Source organism: Erinaceus europaeus, chromosome 5 (assembly GCF_950295315.1).
Source record: "Erinaceus europaeus chromosome 5, mEriEur2.1, whole genome shotgun sequence".
In the NCBI taxonomy this organism is placed as follows: domain Eukaryota; kingdom Metazoa; phylum Chordata; class Mammalia; order Eulipotyphla; family Erinaceidae; genus Erinaceus; species Erinaceus europaeus.
The window spans coordinates 115,324,948-115,343,489 of record NC_080166.1 but is presented as its reverse complement, the minus strand read 5'-3'; the positions used below and the strand labels follow the sequence as shown (position 1 = coordinate 115,343,489).

The 18,542-nt window shown below is 39.4% G+C and overlaps 1 protein-coding gene and 1 long non-coding RNA gene across 7 annotated transcripts in view; one reads left to right on the top strand and one right to left on the bottom strand.

Annotated features, from left to right (window-relative positions):
- Positions 1-18,542, top strand: part of LOC132538640 (uncharacterized) — a 915,711-nt gene that overhangs the window by 413,988 nt on the left and 483,181 nt on the right. The gene's annotated exons all lie outside the window — the stretch shown is intronic.
- The window catches only part of STARD13 (StAR related lipid transfer domain containing 13), a 576,918-nt gene that overhangs the window by 207,764 nt on the left and 350,612 nt on the right, over positions 1-18,542 (bottom strand). Inside the window, exon 1 of one of the 6 annotated variants that reach the window (XM_060191636.1) lies at positions 6,667-6,964. The exons of 4 other annotated variants lie outside the window; for them this stretch is intronic. In XM_060191636.1, coding sequence (XP_060047619.1) covers positions 6,667-6,835 — 169 coding nt within the window. In that variant the 5' untranslated portion in view covers positions 6,836-6,964. Of the gene's footprint in view, positions 1-6,666; positions 6,965-18,542 lie in introns of those variants that run through there. One more of the 6 variants, XM_007520284.3, reaches the window with a different exon arrangement.

Sequence of the window (18,542 nt, the reverse complement as noted above, 5' to 3'; positions counted from 1 at the left end):
CTCACTAATGACCTAGCTCCATTAAATCCTCACTGAGTGATTTCCCTTTAAATTTGAGATTTATCATAATTCACTTCTCATTTTCTCTTTCTAAATTCATTCAAGTCATCCATCAAATTGCTCAGACCACTGGTGGTGATCTTTTTTTCTGAACATGTGCTTATAAATCTGCCCATGATAAGGCTGCTATGAAAGTAAAGCTCCTTGTATTATAGAGCTAAGCATTGTACAAAATTTACTTAGAATGAAAGAAGGACTGGGCAGTGGCACACCCAGTGGAGAGGACATATTACAATGACCATGAACCTAGGTTCAAGTCTCCAGTCCCCACCTGCACAGAGAAGCAGTACTGTAGGTGTCTCTGTCCATTTATGTCTCTCCCTCCCCTCTCAGCATCCCTCTGTCTCTATCCAAAATAAAGAAAATATAATTTTAAAAGAGAGAGAGAAAGAGAAAACACTAACTGCAAGAAAAAAAGATATGTGAGAAAAAAATGAATCTCTATTCACTTAAACCAAGGTTACAAAATCCATATTTGGCCACTGCCTGCATCTGGAATGTGTGTTTACAAAAAACCAAGCTAATAAAAGCAGTGAATTTTAGCCACGTAAGTCACAATTTGGTTACACTTTCAGAGTTTTTATGTGATGCTTCCTACTAATTTTCCTATGGAATTTTTACTTAACTACTTACATTTTAAATATGTGATAATTATTTAGATACTACTCAGTTCACTTAATTTACTCAATAGCTTTTCCTGTAACTTTTGGTTAACTAGTATCTGTCATGTACAGGCACCAGCATAGAACTGCATGAACTCTGATTCATGAAATGTATATTTCAGACACTTGTCACTTCACTTTCTTTTTTTTTTTTTTGAGAACTTGCATACTATATGTCTGATTCATTCTCACCTTGTTTTCTCTACTTTGTCTGTCTTTCCGACAGTGTTGGCCCTTATTTTCCAAAACAGTAGCGCAGCAGGAAAAGGCTAAGCATAGAGAAACAGCAAATCCAAAAGAAGAAACGACTGCTGAGTTTTGACCAGTGTCATCCAGTTGGTAAGGGGATCGATCATCTGGCAGGGAAGAGCAATGATTCCACTTAAGTTGGACAAATTCCCAAGATGCCATTTGATTTGACTGAGTAATGGAGAGAAGACATACACCCTTGGTACCGTATTTTTTGGGAGCAAAAGAACAGCAGTTTATTCCACATTGTGTAAATTCAACTCGGGTGCTATCTCTGCGTAAAAATAATCTCAGATACAAGGTCAAGGGAAGTGCAAACTCCCTTGTAATGAGATTTCTCTATTTTCTCCATTTTTTGTTTCCTTTTTTTTTTCTTCCTTCTTTCTCTCCATCCCCTCACCGACCCCCAGGGCTTTATTACTCTAGATTGACTTTTCCAGACAAAAAAGAGAGGGAGAGACACCACAGCAGTACCAATGAAACTTCCCCCAATGTTGTGGAGGCCAGAGCTTGAAACCATGTTGCGCACTTGAGAAATCAAGTGCACTCGCAAGTGAAAGAGCGCATCTGCCTGAAGTGTGTATTTTTTACCAAGAAAAAAGAGATCTCTTGTGAGAATGGTATATATATATATATATATATATATATATATATTATTGGGATATATATATTATTGGGATATATTACTGGGATATATATTATATGAATATATATATATATATATATATATATATATATATATATATTCATTCTTTAGTCTCTACAGTCCCTCTAATAGGGCAAGCATCACAATCACTTCGCTTTACAGTCCTGGACTCCAGAGAAAGAAATTTCAATGATACAAGTTCCTTTATAATTATAAACTATACTGACATATAAATGGTTCCCAGAACTGGACATCCTGACATTCCTATTTGAAAGGGAGAAAGACAGACAGGTATCTGGTACATGTTGAATGATATAATAAGAAAATTTAAGAAGTCTCTCTCTTAAAGTAATATTGGTGTGATCACAGAATTCTAGAATTTTAGCAATGATGGGACTTTACAGATTAATTAACCTAAATCTTAATGTGGGGGGACCAGGTAGTGGTGCACCTAGTTAGGTACTCACATTACAGTGCACAAGGACCCAAGTTCAAGCCCCTGGTCCCCACCTGCAAGGTGGAAACTTCAGAGGTGGTAAAGCAGGGAAGCAGGTGTTTTTCCTTCTTCCCTCTCAATTGATCTCTGTCTCTATCCAATAATAAATAAGTAAAATATGTTTAAAGCCTTAATGCTCATAGAAGCTGTGACTTAACCCATATCGCAAGATTAATTATTGGCAGAGACAGAACAAAAATATAATTTGTATTTTAATCATTTCTTTGATAAGTTGTAGGAAAAAATATGACATTAATTTATTCCATGAAATAGTTTTCCTTTACATTTTTATATTATTTTGCATTTAAGTTATTCTGCTTCCCATACTCTTGTTGATGCAGATACTCAATTACAGAGAGAACTTAAATATACCCCCAGCCATTTCACTTTCATCAAAAAATGAAGGTGAATTGAAGTTCTGGAACTTGCTACAGTAAAATAATAGGGGGATATTTAGGTGGGCATCCTTGCAAGCTATATCTCCCCCACCCCTACTCAATTTTATGGTTTTTACAAGCTGATTTATATCACGCTACTTTTAATCATTAATTTAAATTTTCTTTATGTTTAGTTGCACAATGACTTATTTCAGAGTAATTGATTATATCTGCTTAGACTTGGATTTTCCAAATAGCCTACGCATGTATATATAGACTTTAATTATACATAACATAGCCAATAAATCATAGCCATCATACAATGCAAAAAAAATTCTAATTCTCCCTTTCTATGGTTGGAGTGCTCTTCCTCCATCTCTTCAACATATAGCCTTCAGTCCATTCTAGCTGTCAGTGAAGGAAATAAGAACAGTTACTATTTCCATTCCCTTACCCTGTAACAATTTCCCCATTGATTCAGCAAGATTGTGGGGTTATGACCAGGATGACTTCTGATAAACTTTCAGCCTGAAAAATAGCATTCTATTTTAAATAACTCATCTCCTCTTAAAATTTAAAACTGACTTAGAACTCTAGGACTGAAAAACATGGCCAGAGAACTGATGAATGTATATTCTGGAGCATAACTCAAGATTAGTTTAGATTCTCAAGCAAGTTTAGATTCATCCTGGGTTGGGGCAACTAATTCTGATGCCATGCATCATCAAAGATTCCTTTATTTCTACTCCTTGTTTTTCCTCCCCATGAGTGTATCTTCTGTTGAATCATGTCCATGCCATTCAATTACTGTAATGAGGTCAGCAGAGAGCAACTTGCTTTAGTTTTCACTGTTCCCAAAAGCCAGGGGGAGATTATAAATAACGATGCCCCCAAATTATACTAGTAGAATGCTAATTCTTCCTTGAAAGATCTACAGTGAAGTAATGCAAACAACTTTACTTATGTGGCTATCATTTCAAGATACTGATACGTAAGCTGCAAAAGTAATGTTGCTGTTAATTTATTATGCACTCAATAAGCTTTCATTGAATTACTACAGGCTGGGCAAAGGGTGGAAAGCATAATGGTAATGCAAAGGAACTCTCATGCCTGAGACTCCAAAGTTCCACCTTCAACTCCCCCCACCCCTCGTACCACCATAAGCTAGGGCCACACAGTGCACCGGTAAAAGAAAAAAATATATACTACAGGCCTTTTAGTAAAATGAGTTGATAGCATGTGCTACTGGATGCTAACTGCTAAAGGAGAGAAAAACACATAGCACTTTGCTTCCACTAGAGAAATAAAGCCTGACTCAAAATCCAATATTATGATACCAATTCTTTTATCATTAGCACAAATGACAGAAAGATCACTGGCATATTATAGTAATCAAAAAGATCAACCATAGGCTCATCATGCCAAGGCTCATTATAAAAACAAAAGTACAGCCTACAGTTTTGTAGAATATGAGCTCTAGAGTCACAGTCAGCTACCAGCTCATACAATATAATCTCAGAGAAGTTACTTGTACCCTATATTGCTATTCTTTCTAAGCCTTCAAAATGGGCATAATAAAATTACTAATCTCACGTGGTGCAAAGCGCAAAGACTGGCATTAGGATCCCAGTTCGAGCCCCTGGCTCCCACCTGCAGGGAAGTCACTTCACAGGTAGTGAAGCAGGTCTGCAGGTGTCTATCTTTCTTTTCTCCTCTTGGTCTTTCCCTCCTCTCTCGATTTTTCTCTGTCCTATCCAACAACAATGACATCAATAACAACAACAATAAAACAACAAAGGCAACAAAAGGGATAAATAAATATTTTTTAAAATCTACAAAGACTTTTTTTTTTAATGCGATCAAGGTTATCTCTGGGGCTCAGTATTGGCACTAGTAATCCAGTGCTCCTGGTGGCCATTTTTTCTTAATCTTTTAAAGGAGTCTTAATACACTATAAATGCTCAACCAATACACTCTGCCATTAGGTAAAACAATCTGCTAGTATAGTAAACCCACCAGAAATCATGTTGTTACTATTCCAATAGTTTACTGGACAGTTAGTTGTATGATATTAACAAATAAACCACTGGAATGTTGGAATTCTTCCATATGTCCCTCTTGTCTTAATTATCAATTAAGGGTTTTCGCTGGGGCTTGGTGCTAGCACTATGAATCCACCACTCCTGGTGGCCATTTTTCCTATTTTATTTGATAGGACAGAAATAGAGGAGAGGGGTAAGGAGAGAGGGAGAGAAAGATTGACAACTGCAGACCTATTTCACTGCTTGTGAAGTGTCCCCACCACACTTGGGGAGCCAGGGCTAGAACCTGGGTCCTTGCGTAGATCTTTCCACATAGTTCTATGTGTGCCTAACTAGGTTAACCACTGCCTGACCCCCTCAATTTTAATTTTTAAGTATTCACTGACATCAAACATTCAACCATCCACAATAAAAAGGTGAGAATACCCAAATTCTCTAATCAGGCAAAATTAAACACAGACTCAGTATACTTTCAAGGATAGTGCATTCAGAACTTCTGGTGCTGAATGGAAAACTAATGGTTATTCCAAAAAGAATATACGTAACTTTTAATCAAGTCAACTATTGAAGAAACACTTAAGGAAACTTGCAAAGCTATTCATACGCAATGTTTCTAACATAATGCAGCTTAAATGCATGCTGCGGAACATTTACAGAGCATTATAAGTCATCACTAACACTCATTAAGCCCCTCTACCCATAATGGTGATGGCATCTGGTAAAACACCATTGTTAGAAGCCTCTAAAAATGGAGCTGGTTTTCGTTCTAAGCCTAAAGTATTTTTAAATCAAGCCACAGGGAAATAATTACTTTTGTTTCTATTCAATCAAGACTTGCACACAGTTTATGGAATGACATAATATCCTTCCTGAAATCAGACCGGTATGTAAGACCAGTATCCTTCACACATACCCAGTTCCTGAACTTTTACAAACAAATTCTAATTTCCAAGGAAACAATCTCATCAAATGCTGCTCACTAGAATACATATTGTTCCTTTTGGAGACCTTACAACAAGATTTCACGATTACAAGTCCTCACTTCCCTTCTAAAATTCAATATAATTGTAACCTCATTTAAGCACAAATTGTATTTTATAATGGCTCTAGGAATTCCTGTTACAATAACTTATACCAATATAATAATTCCAACAACGTTTTAGTGTGTGTGTGTATGTGTTTAAAGTTTGAGAGGTGCGTGGTTATAACTGAGTTTCAATGTCAGGCTACATGTTGAGTCTGAAATGAGCAACAGTGAGGGGATTCTCAGGGATATTCATTCTCCTTCTTTATACATCCAACAGAAGACCAGGAGCATATTTTAACACTGTTTTTGGAGAATGATGACTGTAGTGATGAACAAGCTGTTGACTTCTTGCTCTGGAAATTAAAAGTAATATTTAGCACTTTCCAATCAATAGCCTCTCTCTGCCTTAGGAAACTGGTGTGCAAACGCAATCGCTGGTCAGATGTTTTGTTTTGAGGTCTGCAAACAAGGTGTGACTTCACAAGAGAAGGGGGAGAGAAAAGGAGAAAGAGACAGAGAGAGAGAAGAAGAAGAAAAAGAAGAAGAAAAAGGAGAAGGAGAAAGAAAGAAAAAAAACAGTGGCAGTTACTGTCATAAGTACACGAAGAGGCAGAGAGTGTGACTTTGAATGTCAGCTGGATGGCATTACAAATAGAACTCTGAATTTTTCCTACTCAACAAGTGCTGGAAAGAATCTGGGGAGGGTGGATATTAAACCCGCCCTCTTTCTTAATTAAATAAATAAAGTGTCCAAATTTTAATTATGACGGAGAGTAGGGAACCTTCAGAAAACCGCCCCAAGTCCACTCTTAAGTATGTCTTTCTCATTCGTTCTGTATACACACAAACTTTGAAAGTTTGATTCACCATCGTCCAGCGAAGTTTTTTTTCTTTAGTATTTTATGTTGATTTAATTCGGCAGCTAACTGCTGTCACTGTTTTTGCTTAGAACTGCAGCCTGAAGTTATTTCTAAAAGTTACGTCCAACGTGGCACAGAAATCCGCATTTCACAGAGAAAGAACAATCACTTTTTAAAGCTGGGTTAGCATGAAAGAGAGCCAAGAGAAATCAGATTAGCAACAGCCTTCCTCTACCGGCAAACTCACCTTGTTGAATTTTAGTCACTAGCTGATGGCGTGCTAGAATCCGGCTCATCCTGTAAGGAGAGCGTCTCGCAGTCTGATCAAACCGCAAGTACATCTCCTGGCCCTCGGGTGTCATGGAATTTAGATAGTAGCAGCCTGAAGCTGGGGTCCTGGGTCCCTGACTGAACATCTCGGCAGATTTTCTATTTATGCCACCTCAGTCTGCCTGGTGGCTGTTTCCGTCTGGTCTGTCTCCAGTCTCAGTCAAAGAGCAGGCACCAAGCCCAGCAGAGAGCTCAACAGACCCAGCGATTTTTAAAAAGAAAAAGGAGTGCCAAAAGCCACAACTCAGAATTCCAACCCCCTAGGCCCGCACATGACCACGAGGAGCCAATCAGAGGCAGGAAAGAGAATGAGCGCTTACACCGGCAGACCCAGACCCAGAAGCCAGGCTGCTCCAAGGACAGATGCCCCAACAACACTGAGAGTAAAAGCAAGGGCTTGTCGTGCCTCAGAGCTGACTAAGCAGCAAGAAGCAGCACTCACTAAAGGAGAATGAGAGGAAAGGGAAAAGGAAAAAAAAGGAAAACCTCTGATAGCAGGGGCTGTAAAAAAAAAAGTGTTTTTTTTTTTTAATTAGCACATTAACTTTGTCCAAGACAGCAGCAATCAGGTAAAAGATGAGTGGAAAAACTACTTCAAAGAAGTCTAACAGCTGAGTATAAACGCCTACCCTCCCTACAAGGAATTGAATCAAATAAAATTTTTCCAATGAAAAAAAGTGTCAAGTGCTTTATTGCCCCAAGTAAATATACACTATAGACTTCTGACCTGCTTTGAGATGCTGATCCTCTTTCAGACAAGAGTAGGACAAAGAGCACAGGGATATTTAAGTATCTACTCCTCTTTAATTCTGCTACATGTTTAATTTTTAATCCCCCAGAGGCAAGATACTTATGAAATGCCTATCACATAGAAGGCACTGCTAAGGATCTCTATAAAGATGCAGATGGAAGGGGTTGAGTGCACATGTTACAATGCTTAAGGATCTGGGTCCAAGCCTCCAGTCCCCAACTGCAGGGGGAAAGCTTCACAAGTAGTGAAGCCATGCTGCAGTTATCTCTCTGTCTTTTCCCCCTCTCTATCTCCCTCTTCCTCTCAATTCCTGGCTGTCTCTATTCAATAAATAAAGTTAATAAAATTAAAAAAATAAAGATACAAAGGTGCTGTCCCATGCTGTTAAAGATAAATAAATTACACAAAACCATGCAACACCAGGCATTTTATGGAAGGGACCTCAAAATAACACAGTGGGAAGGGAACAATTTAACTTTTAACTGAAAATATAGTAGCCCACACAGAGAGATGGAAACATTTGGGTGGGCTTTTAAAAATGGATAAATGGATGGAAGTCTAAGAAGCAGAGAAGCTAGATGGGGAGGGGGGCTTTGTAGGAGCATCTCTGCCCATATGTGTAGAGAGCAGTCAGCTTGTGTGCCTAGAGAAACTACCAGTAATTCAACTTGGTTGGATCTGAGTATACATATGGGGGTAATTAGATCCCCCCCCATTTTCCTCTTCAATATTTTTTGATGTGAAGAGAAAAAATGTCCATAGAAAACATGTTATCAAATTCTGAGCCTGGGGCTGAATGAATAAAGTTCTTTGAAAAAGGAGCATATGGCCAAGTTGCTCTTACATATGGCTGACTCAGACCAACTGAAACAGTCTGGTCTGGGTTTTATAGTCCTTAAGTATAATAATAGTAATGAGAAACTCTCAATTATTAGTTTAACAGGACTTAAATTGTGACCTCAGTACTTATTAATGTTGTTCTCTAAGGGAAGGCAGCCTTAGCATGCCTTTCCCTGTGGAAATTTTTTGCTGAGGTAATGCTAAGAAGTAGTTCGTCTCCTATAACTATCCCACCATGTAAATAAACAAGTCAATACTTCTTGAGTGACTATACTATATCATACTCTCACTGTGGCAACTGTGAGCCTCTTAAAGTATTTTTAAAAAGGCAAGTGTTTAGGGTTTTTGAGTCAGTATCCTAGCAGAAAAAGGAGAAAGGAGGTATCAATGAATTTTGTCCCCTGTCCATTCCTATTAGGATCTGGTCAGAAGTATTTCTGGTCCATGACGTCTTCTGTGGGAGACAGTAAGATCTAGATTCAGATAGGCAGCATTCATGGGAATCATTTTCAGAAAGGTATAACTACATTACAATATTAATTTTGTTTTTATTTAATTGTTTTAGATAGAAACAGGGAAGCAAGTGAGTGAGAAACTATAGCACAAAAGCTTACTTTAGTGCAGTGGAGGCCAGGCTGCAGTCTGAGTTGTGCACATAAAGTGAGCTATCTTGTGGGCCCTACGTTGCAATATTGATGACTGTAATTTTAATTTGTCAAGTTCAAAGTTATCACTGGTTGCTATCTGATAAAAATGTTCATGTCAGTCATTTTGTGCATGTGCTGCTAGTTTAATGGTCCAATATGAAGGACATCTCAGTCATAAGTCATGTGTTCAAGTCCAACACCTAACAATCGTCACATTTTCACTGGGAGAGAATGAAGACTAGGGGAGCAAAAGAAGATCTTTGGATCTGGACTGGAGTCCTAGAAACCAAGCAAAGGAGAAAATAGGAAATGACATTGCACTAGTCATATAGCTATAAATAAGCAAGAAAGATTTGTCATATTATGGCCAATCTTCACTAGTTCATTATTATTTTAAATATTTAAATTTTATTTTAATGAAAGAGAAAGACCAACCAGAGCACAGCTCAAAAACCTCAGAGCTTCAGGCATAACCACTATGCTATCTCCTCAGGTCCATTATTGAGTTGACTATATTTTTAAAGAATAAAAGGTATTATTCTTCCTGAGAGTGAAGCATGGTCAGATTAATAAATTTAAAAAAATTACAGTGCTTTCTTTTTGCATATTAGTAAACACATGGAAAGACCTGAGGTACTTTGTCCTGAAAATATCAAGATCATAGATATTCTTTGTAAAGAGATGCAACTACATGAGACACAGTATTTCAAAAGGGATTGAAATGTAAAGTTAAAACTAAATTAAGGATAAGGACTTTTTATTCCCAGATTAAAATAAAACAGCTTTTTCTAAACTAATCTGTCTGAGATTTAATTAAAGCCATGAAATTATTAAAGCTGTGAAAGATAATGCATGGATATCATCTTGTGATACAGCTTTCATTTTGTGGCTGAAGTCTTATTTTAAACCTATGCAACTGCTCATCATGTCTTTGCCACTTTGCTATGTCTAAGAAAGCGTATTTAAATCAGACAGGCAACATTTTCTCATTAGCATCACAAATTCCACTAATGCTAATATACTGCTAAGAAGCCTAAACTTTTACAATGAATTTAAGAAACAGCTTGACTGCTTCTTTGTTTAACAACTCCTCTTTTGCAGAGTAGGTTGTCTTCTGTTTTCTGCTCATCCTCAAGACTAATTGGCACATGACAGTCTTGCCTTTTCCATGGTATAGCTTCCCAATGCAGACACTCCAAATACAGTCAAAACTCTGAAACTTGACCTCTAGACAAAATTGCTGGTATTTAAAATTTTCAGGTCTTTTGATAGATGATCCCAGCTTAGTGCTCAATGGAATCTTGTGCACACATGCAGAAAACTAGGAGCGCTTTTACAGAAGCCAAGAATGGCTCACTGTGCTTTCATCTGTCTGCTGCTCCTTCTACTCCTTCATACACATTCCAGCCTCCTCATCAGACTGTTCAGAGGGAGCCAAGAAAGTTCTGTCAAACAGAAAAATGTTTGAGATGCAGGTGGCGGGGGCTGGGAGGAGGAGAGCTGACTTGGGAGACCAGCTTTTGAAATTACTTCAATCCAAAGGTAGTGGGTTAACATCAGTGCTTCCTGAGGTCTCTGCTAGATGACTTTGAAATCATGTACTTGTTTGTGAAATGTGGGTTCAACTCTAAGCCAATAGCCTTTCCAATGAGCACACATCAAATACCTCATGATCAATGTAGGCAAGCCAGTCCTCTTCTGATTCAGCTTCCCCACCTCTAGACTATGTCTCCCATTTGGAGTCCATAGAAATGCCAAAAAATATTGATATGGCTTTCCTTTACTTTGTTTCCCAGTCATCCTACTTCCCCTCTATAGTCCTTCAAGAGTATGTGCTTTGCCCTCATTCCACCCCAACCATCAACTTCTGTTGGTATGCTTCTAAGACCCCTTCTGTTTCATTGGTTTTTTTTTTAATATTTTTATTTATTTTATTTTTGAGAGAGATGCAGAGAGAGAGAGAGAGAGAGACAGAGAGAAACAGAGGGAGAGAGACAGAGAGAAACACCAGAGCACTGCTCAGCTCTGGCTTATGGTGGTGCAGGGGATTGAACCTGGGATTTAGGAGCCTCAGGCATGAGAGTCTGTTTGCATAACCATTATGCTGTCTCCCCTGCCCCTGTTTCATTGGTTTAATCCCCCCTGCTTGGCACTGTATTTTATTTACATAACCACTGTTAACTAAGCACCCCCCTGCCTCTGGGACATTGGTTTAATCCTCACTGGTTTCTGCTTTTTCCTTCTCCCCGCCCCCTATGGTAAGTACTTTCTTTTTCCTGACTCTTCCGCCTCAGGAGAGAGGCAGGAGAGAATTGTGTTGTGATTAGAAGAGATTAGATTGTTGAACTGCATTCCCACTTGTCAATAAAGAGATACTGCTTCCCAGCTCAGCCATGAATGAGTCCCTGGTCGTCTCTCTCTCCTGCCCGCGAGGCTATCCCGGCAAACTTCAGTTTATATAGGCTAAGGATCTGGGCCCATTGCCTACAATACTCAGCCTACTCTAGCCAATGCAAAATTCTTTCACTTTTCTAAGTTGTTTTAAAGACCTGATACGGGGTGATTTCCTACTCTTGTATCTGTCAAAATCTGTTGTCTTCAGAAACATTTTCATCACTAAGGCAAAGCCCTTTGAGATGAATCGTCAAGTTAACACCTGTAAATAATTGCTTTCTGGCGACTCCACCAATTTGTCCTGGAGCTCCGCTTCCCGAGAGCCCCACCCTACTAGGGAAATTGAGAGGCAAGCTAGGAGTATGGATCGACCTGTCAACGCCCATGTTCAGTGGGAAGCAATTACAGAAGCCAAACCTTCCACCTTCTGCATCCCACAATGACCTTGGGTCCATAGTCCCAGAAGGATAAAGAATAGGAAAGCTATGGGGAAGAGATGGGTTACGGATATCTGGTGGTGGGAATTGTGTGGAGTTGTACCCCTCTTATCCTATGGTTTTGTTAATGTTTCCTTTTTAAAATAAATAAAAATAATAATTGCTGTCTGGCATATTAATTAGAATTAGCTTATCATAGTCTCCTTACATTGAACCCATTTGTTCACTGCAACTTCTAGAATTTTTTTATCTTGGACTTAGGGTATTATACATCTTCTAAAGTCAGTCACTCAAGTTACATTCAGTTCCATTATTTAAGTAATGAATGTGTAGGGAGGCTGTGGGGATATGGTGGAGACTGGCAGGACTTGACCTGAAAGGTGAGTCCGTCCTGTTAGTCTCTCTCTCTCTATGGAGTCTCTCTCTGTATTGAGGAAAAGGGGGGGACACAGGAACCTCAAAAGATCACCTGCCAAATAAGGCTTCCCTGCCTCACAAAACACTGCATCTTCCCGCCTCCAGGAGCTGGCATTCCTTAAAACATTAACCCTGTTCCACCCTGCATTCCTTTTATTATCTACATATCAATCTTCTGCTTTGTCTTACAAATGAATAAAAGTCTCCTTCCTAATTCCCTGACAGGGTATTGCTAATCCTACCAGTTGAACCTCTAGCAACAGTTGCTGGGGAGGTCCATACCATTCCCAGCCCCTTTTGCCTTTCTCCGCCCCTTTTCTAATGTATGGTATTATCAAGCCACTTCCATTTCTGTCTTGTCTCTTCCGTGTCCCAAGCTGGAGGAGGGCAGGTGTTCAGATTGAGAGGCAGACGCTGGCCATTGTGGTTTGCATCACGTTGCTTAACCAGGTGTGCTACCGCCTGACTCTGGGGTGCTAGGATGAATAAAGATTTGTATTGCCTTGCCGCCACGAACGTGGTTCCTGGGTCATCTCTCTCTTGCAGCATAAGCAGTCCCACATGAAAGAATCAATATTCACTCATATATATGAAGTATATTAGCTCACTGAGGACCATGAGATGCTTAAGAAAGACTTTTCCTTATATTTTCCATTTTCTGGTCCTAATTCTGCCATTTGCAATTAGACAGCCAAATCTGTTCCTTCTTTCATATACTTGTCCACCAGGTCTTTTTTTTTTTCCCTTCAGAGTTATTAATTGGGCTTGGTACTGGCACTACAAATCCACTGCTCCCAGTGGTCACTTTTTTTCCCCATTGAATAGGAAAGAGAGAAATTGAGAGAGGAGGAGAAGATAAAGAGGGGGAGAAAAAGACACCTGCAGACCTGCTTCACTGCTTGTGAAGCAACCCCCTGCAGGTGGGGAGCCAGAGGGTTGAACCAGGATCCTTATGCTGGTCCTTGCATTTCATACTTTGTGAGCTTAACCTGGTGTGCCACTGCCCAGTCCTTCCATCAGATCTTTATAGAAAATCAGCACATCCCTTATAGTCTTCCTTTGTAAGCTCAACATTGCTTGCAATCAGACCACATGACATCTACTTACCAAGCTGATTTACTATCTTTTAGATATGCTCCAATCTGTAGATGCCCTTTAAAACTATGCCTGCTCTAAACTATGGACTCTACACACAACTAAGCATGGTAGTAAATGGCAAACTGAGTGCATTCTTCCTGTATTCAGGGCATTGCACTTGTACAGATACACTCTGACATTATGGGAAATTAATTTTCATTAAATATTTATTAAAGCTTTAACTCAAAATTAATTGAATGCAAAGGTCAGGTGATGGTGCGGCCAGTAGAGTGCATACATTACCATGTATGAAGACCCAGGGTCAAGTGTCCAGTCTCCACCGGTCTGGGAAGGGGAACGTTTCATGAGTGGTGTAATAGAGCTGCAGGTGTGTCTCTCTTTCTCTCTCCCTTTCCCTCCCTCCTTTTCCCTCCCACTACCTCCCCGCATCAAAAAGGGGGGGGGGAGTGGCTACCGGAAATGGTGGAGTCATTGTGAGGCACCAAGCCCCACTGATAACCCTGGTGGCAAAAAGGAAAAAAAGAAAAGGCAAAGAGGGGGGCGGGTGGTAGCGCAGCGAGTTAAGCACACATGGTGCAAAGCACAAGGACCTGCGTCAGGATCCCAGTTTGAGCCCAAGGCTCCCCACCTGCAGGGGGGTCGCCTCACAAACAGTGAAGAAGGCCTGCAAGTGTCTATCTTTCTCACTCTCTGTCTTTCCCTCCTTTCTCAATTTCTCTCAGTCCTATTCAACAACAGCAACAACAATAATAATAACAATAACAAAGGCAACAAAAGGGAGAAAATACCCTCCAGGAGCAGTGGATTCATAATGCAGACACTAACCCCAGCAATAGCCCTGGAGGGGAAAAAGAAAGAAAGAGAGAAAGAAAGAAAGAAAGAAAGAAAGGAAAGGAAAAAAAAGTAAGAGAGAGAGAGAAAGAAAGAAAGAAAGGATGGAAGGAAGGAAGGAAGGAAGGAAGGAAGGGAGGGAGGAAGGGATGAAGGGAGGAAGGGATAAAGGGAGGAAGGAAGGAAGGAAGGAAGAAAGAAAGGGCAAAGAAAAACACTAACTAAATGCCTGCACAGCATTGCAGAAAGTATGGTAGATACAATGATGAAAATGATGTAATCCCTGCCCTCAAGAATCATTCTATGGGAAAGATAGAAAAGAAACACATAGGACATTCGACTTCCGGAGGCGGAGCTACGAGCTCCTCTCCTCTCCTCTCCCGGATCAACTAGGAATACCAAAGGAGACCACCCGGACCGAAACAAGACAGGACTGGAATGACCACAGAAACCCAGTAAATCACCCATGAGTACAAACACGTGTGGCTGGTGACAGAGAGGAGAGAGGGGCCTAAGGAGAGATTAAGTGACTGCTAACAGTTCGACAGTTTGTCAGTGGAGACACCACCTCCAGTCTGCTCCACCAACAAGGGGACAGCTGAAGGGAGGAAAGGACTCCCCAGAGACTCACCAAGTGCAACTCTGAGTCTCCATTGCTACTACCCTCAGAATCTGGAGCAGCAACAGGGAGGGACACCAGGGTACAGAGATCTAACCGGGAAACTCAGAAGACCTATACCTCGGTGGCATAGCTGAGGGGCTGTGAAAGTCTCTTTGCATAACCACTGGATTATCTCTGCCACACCCTGCTTTATCTCTTCGTCAGGAGTCAGAGATTAAGCTAAGAAGCCTATTGATAGTTTAAAAGCCCTCAGGCTCCCATAGCCTACAGGGGGAAAAAAAAAGGGCTTTTACACCACTGAACTCCAACTCAGGGATTGAAAAAACTGTTAACTTATATAAAATGGTTAAAACAACAAGAAAAAATATTGGAGACTCGAACCAGGACAAGAGTCCAACTAAAAGTCCTCCAGAGGGTGAAGCACAAAACAGTGAGTTCAACATCCAAACATTAGCTAAGGAAATAATAACAGGAGTGAGTAAAGAATTTGAAAAAAATTGTAATCAGAAATGCAGGAACAACAAATGAGAATATGGAAGAAAATTCTAATTATCTCATGGTTATTAGAGAGCTGAAAGCTGAAATCGCTGAGCTAAGAAGGCAACTAGCTGAACAAGCTAAAACAGTATCAGAGCAGGGCAACAAAATAGATGAACTCCAGAAAGCAGTAGAGGGCAGAGAGAATAGAATCAATGAGGCTGAAGACAGAATTAGCAAGATTGAGGATGAATTAGAGACAACTAAAAAAGAAGTAAGAGATCTCAAAAAGAGATTAAGAGATGCTGAAAACAACAACAGAGTCCTATGGGATGACTTCAAAAGAAACAATATACGCATTATTGGCTTACCAGAGGAAGAAAGAGAAGGGGAGGAAGAAAGCATTCTCCAGGCCATAATAGCTGAAAATTTCTCTAGTCTAGACAACACCAAAGACATAAAGATTCAAGAAGCCCAGAGGGTCCCAAACAGAATTAACCCAGACCTAAAGACACCAAGACATGTCATACTTAGATTGGAAAGGAATAAGGATAAAGAAAGGATCCTCAAGGCTGCAAGAGAAAAACAAAGAGTCACCTACAAAGGAAAGCCCATAAGATTAGCAGCAGACTTCTCCATACAAACACTACAGGCCAGAAGAGAATGGAAAGATATCTATCGAGTGCTCAATGAGAAAGGCTTTCAGCCAAGAATACTATATCCTGCTAGATTGTCATTCAGACTAGATGGAAGCATCAAAACCTTCTCAGACAAGCAACAGCTGAAGGAAGCAACCATCACCAAGCCTGCCCTGAAAGAAGTTCTGAAAGGTCTCCTATAAACAACCAGACCACCACAAATAGGACATATATCAAAACACTCTAAAACTCTACAAGAATGGCGTTAAAATATCTTCAGTCTTTGATATCAATAAATGTCAATGGCCTGAATTCACCTATTAAAAGACACAGAGTAGGAAGATGGATCAGAAAACACAACCCAACAATATGTTGTCTACAGGAAACTCACCTGACGCAACAAGACAAACACAGACTTAAAGTGAAAGGATGGAAAACTATCATTCAAGCCAATGGCCCACAAAAAAGGGCAGGAACAGCTATTCTCATATCTGACATGATAGACTTTAAAATAGATAAGATTAAAAAAGATAGGAATGGACACTACTTAATGCTCAGAGGATCAGTCAATCAAGAGGACTTAACAATTATTAACATCTATACACCCAATGAGAAGCCATCTAAATACATCAAACTTCTACTGAAAGAACTACAGCAATATATTAACAGCTACACAATCATAGTAGGGGACTTCAACACCCCACTATCTCAACTTGACAGATCATCCAGGCAGAAAATCAGTAAAGACATAAGGGAGCTAAATGAAGAGATAGATAAACTAGAACTATTGGACATTTTCAGAGTCATTCATCCCAAGAAACTGGAATACACATTTTACTCAAATCCACATGGATCATTCTCAAGGATAGACCATATGTTAGGCCACAAAGACAGCATCAGCCTATTCAAGAGCACTGAAATCATCCCAAGCATCTTCTCAGACCACAGTGGAATTAAACTAACACTTAACAATCAACAAAAGATTAGTAACAGTGCCAAAATGTGGAAGCTCAACAGTACACTTCTTAACAACTTCTGGGTCAAAGAGGAAATCAAGGAAGAAATCAAAATGTTTCGAGAGTTCAATGAAAATGAAGACACAAGCTATCAAAATATTTGGGACACAGCTAAAGCAGTCTTAAGAGGGAAGTTCATAGCTATACAAGCACACATTAGGAAACAAGAAAAGGCACAAATAAACAGCCTGATTGCACATCTTAAAGACCTAGAAGAAGAACAACAAAGGAATCCTAAAGCAACCAGAAGGACAGAAATTACTAAAGTTAGGGCAGAAATAAATAACATTGAGAATAGGAAAACCATACAAAAGATCAATGAAAGTAAATGTTGGTTCTTCGAAAGAGTAAACAAAATCGACAAACCTTTAGCCAGACTCACAAAACAAAAAAAGGGAGAAGACCCAAATAAATCGGATAGTAAATGAAAGAGGAGAAATCACAACAGACACTGCAGAAATTCAACATATCATGCGAGGCTTCTATGAACAACTATATGCCACCAAGCTAGAGAACCTAGAAGAAATGAATGATTTCCTAGATACCTACCAACTTCCAAAACTAAGTAAAGAGGAAGTGGATAACATGAACAGGCCCATCACAGCTAATGAAATTGAAACAGTTATCAAAAATCTCCCCCAAAATAAAAGTCCTGGACCAGATGGTTTTACAAATGAATTCTACAAAACTTTCAAAGAAGAACTAATACCTCTACTTTTAAAAGTCTTCCAGAAGATTGAAGACACTGGAATACTCCCTGCCAGCTTCTATGAAGCCAACATCACCCTGATACCAAAAGCAGACAGGGACACAACCAAAAAAGAAAACTACAGACCAATATCTCTGATGAACATAGATGCGAAAATATTGAACAAAATTCGAGCCAACCGGATACAGCAGTATATCAAAAAAATTGTTCATCATGACCAAGTGGGGTTTATCCCAGGCATGCAAGGTTGGTTTAATATACGTAAGTCAATCAATGTGATCCACCACATCAACAAAAGCAAGACCAAAAACCACATGGTCATATCAATAGATGCAGAGAAAGCCTTTGACAAAATACAACATCCCTTTATGATCAAAACACTACAAAAAATAGGAATAGATGGAAAATTCCTGAAGATAGTGGAGTCTATATATAGCAAACCTACAGCCAACATCATACTCAATGGTGAAAAACTGGAAGCATTTCCCCTCAGATCAGGTACTAGACAGGGCTGCCCACTATCACCATTACTATTCAACATAGTGTTGGAAGTTCTTGCCATAGCAATCAGGCAGGAGCAAGGAATTAAAGGCATACAGATTGGAAGAGAAGAAGTCAAACTCTCCTTATTTGCAGATGACATGATAGTATACATGGAAAAACCTAAGGAATCCAGCAAGAAGCTTTTGGAAATCATCAGGCAATATAGTAATGTGTCAGGCTATAAAATTAACATTCAAAAGTCAGTGGCATTCCTCTATGCAAACACTAAGTTAGAAGAAATTGAAATCCAGAAATTAGTTCCTTTTTCTATAGCAACAAAAACAATAAAATATCTAGGAATAAACCTAACCAAAGAAGTGAAAGACTTGTATACTGAAAATTATGAGTCACTACTCAAAGAAATTGAAAAAGA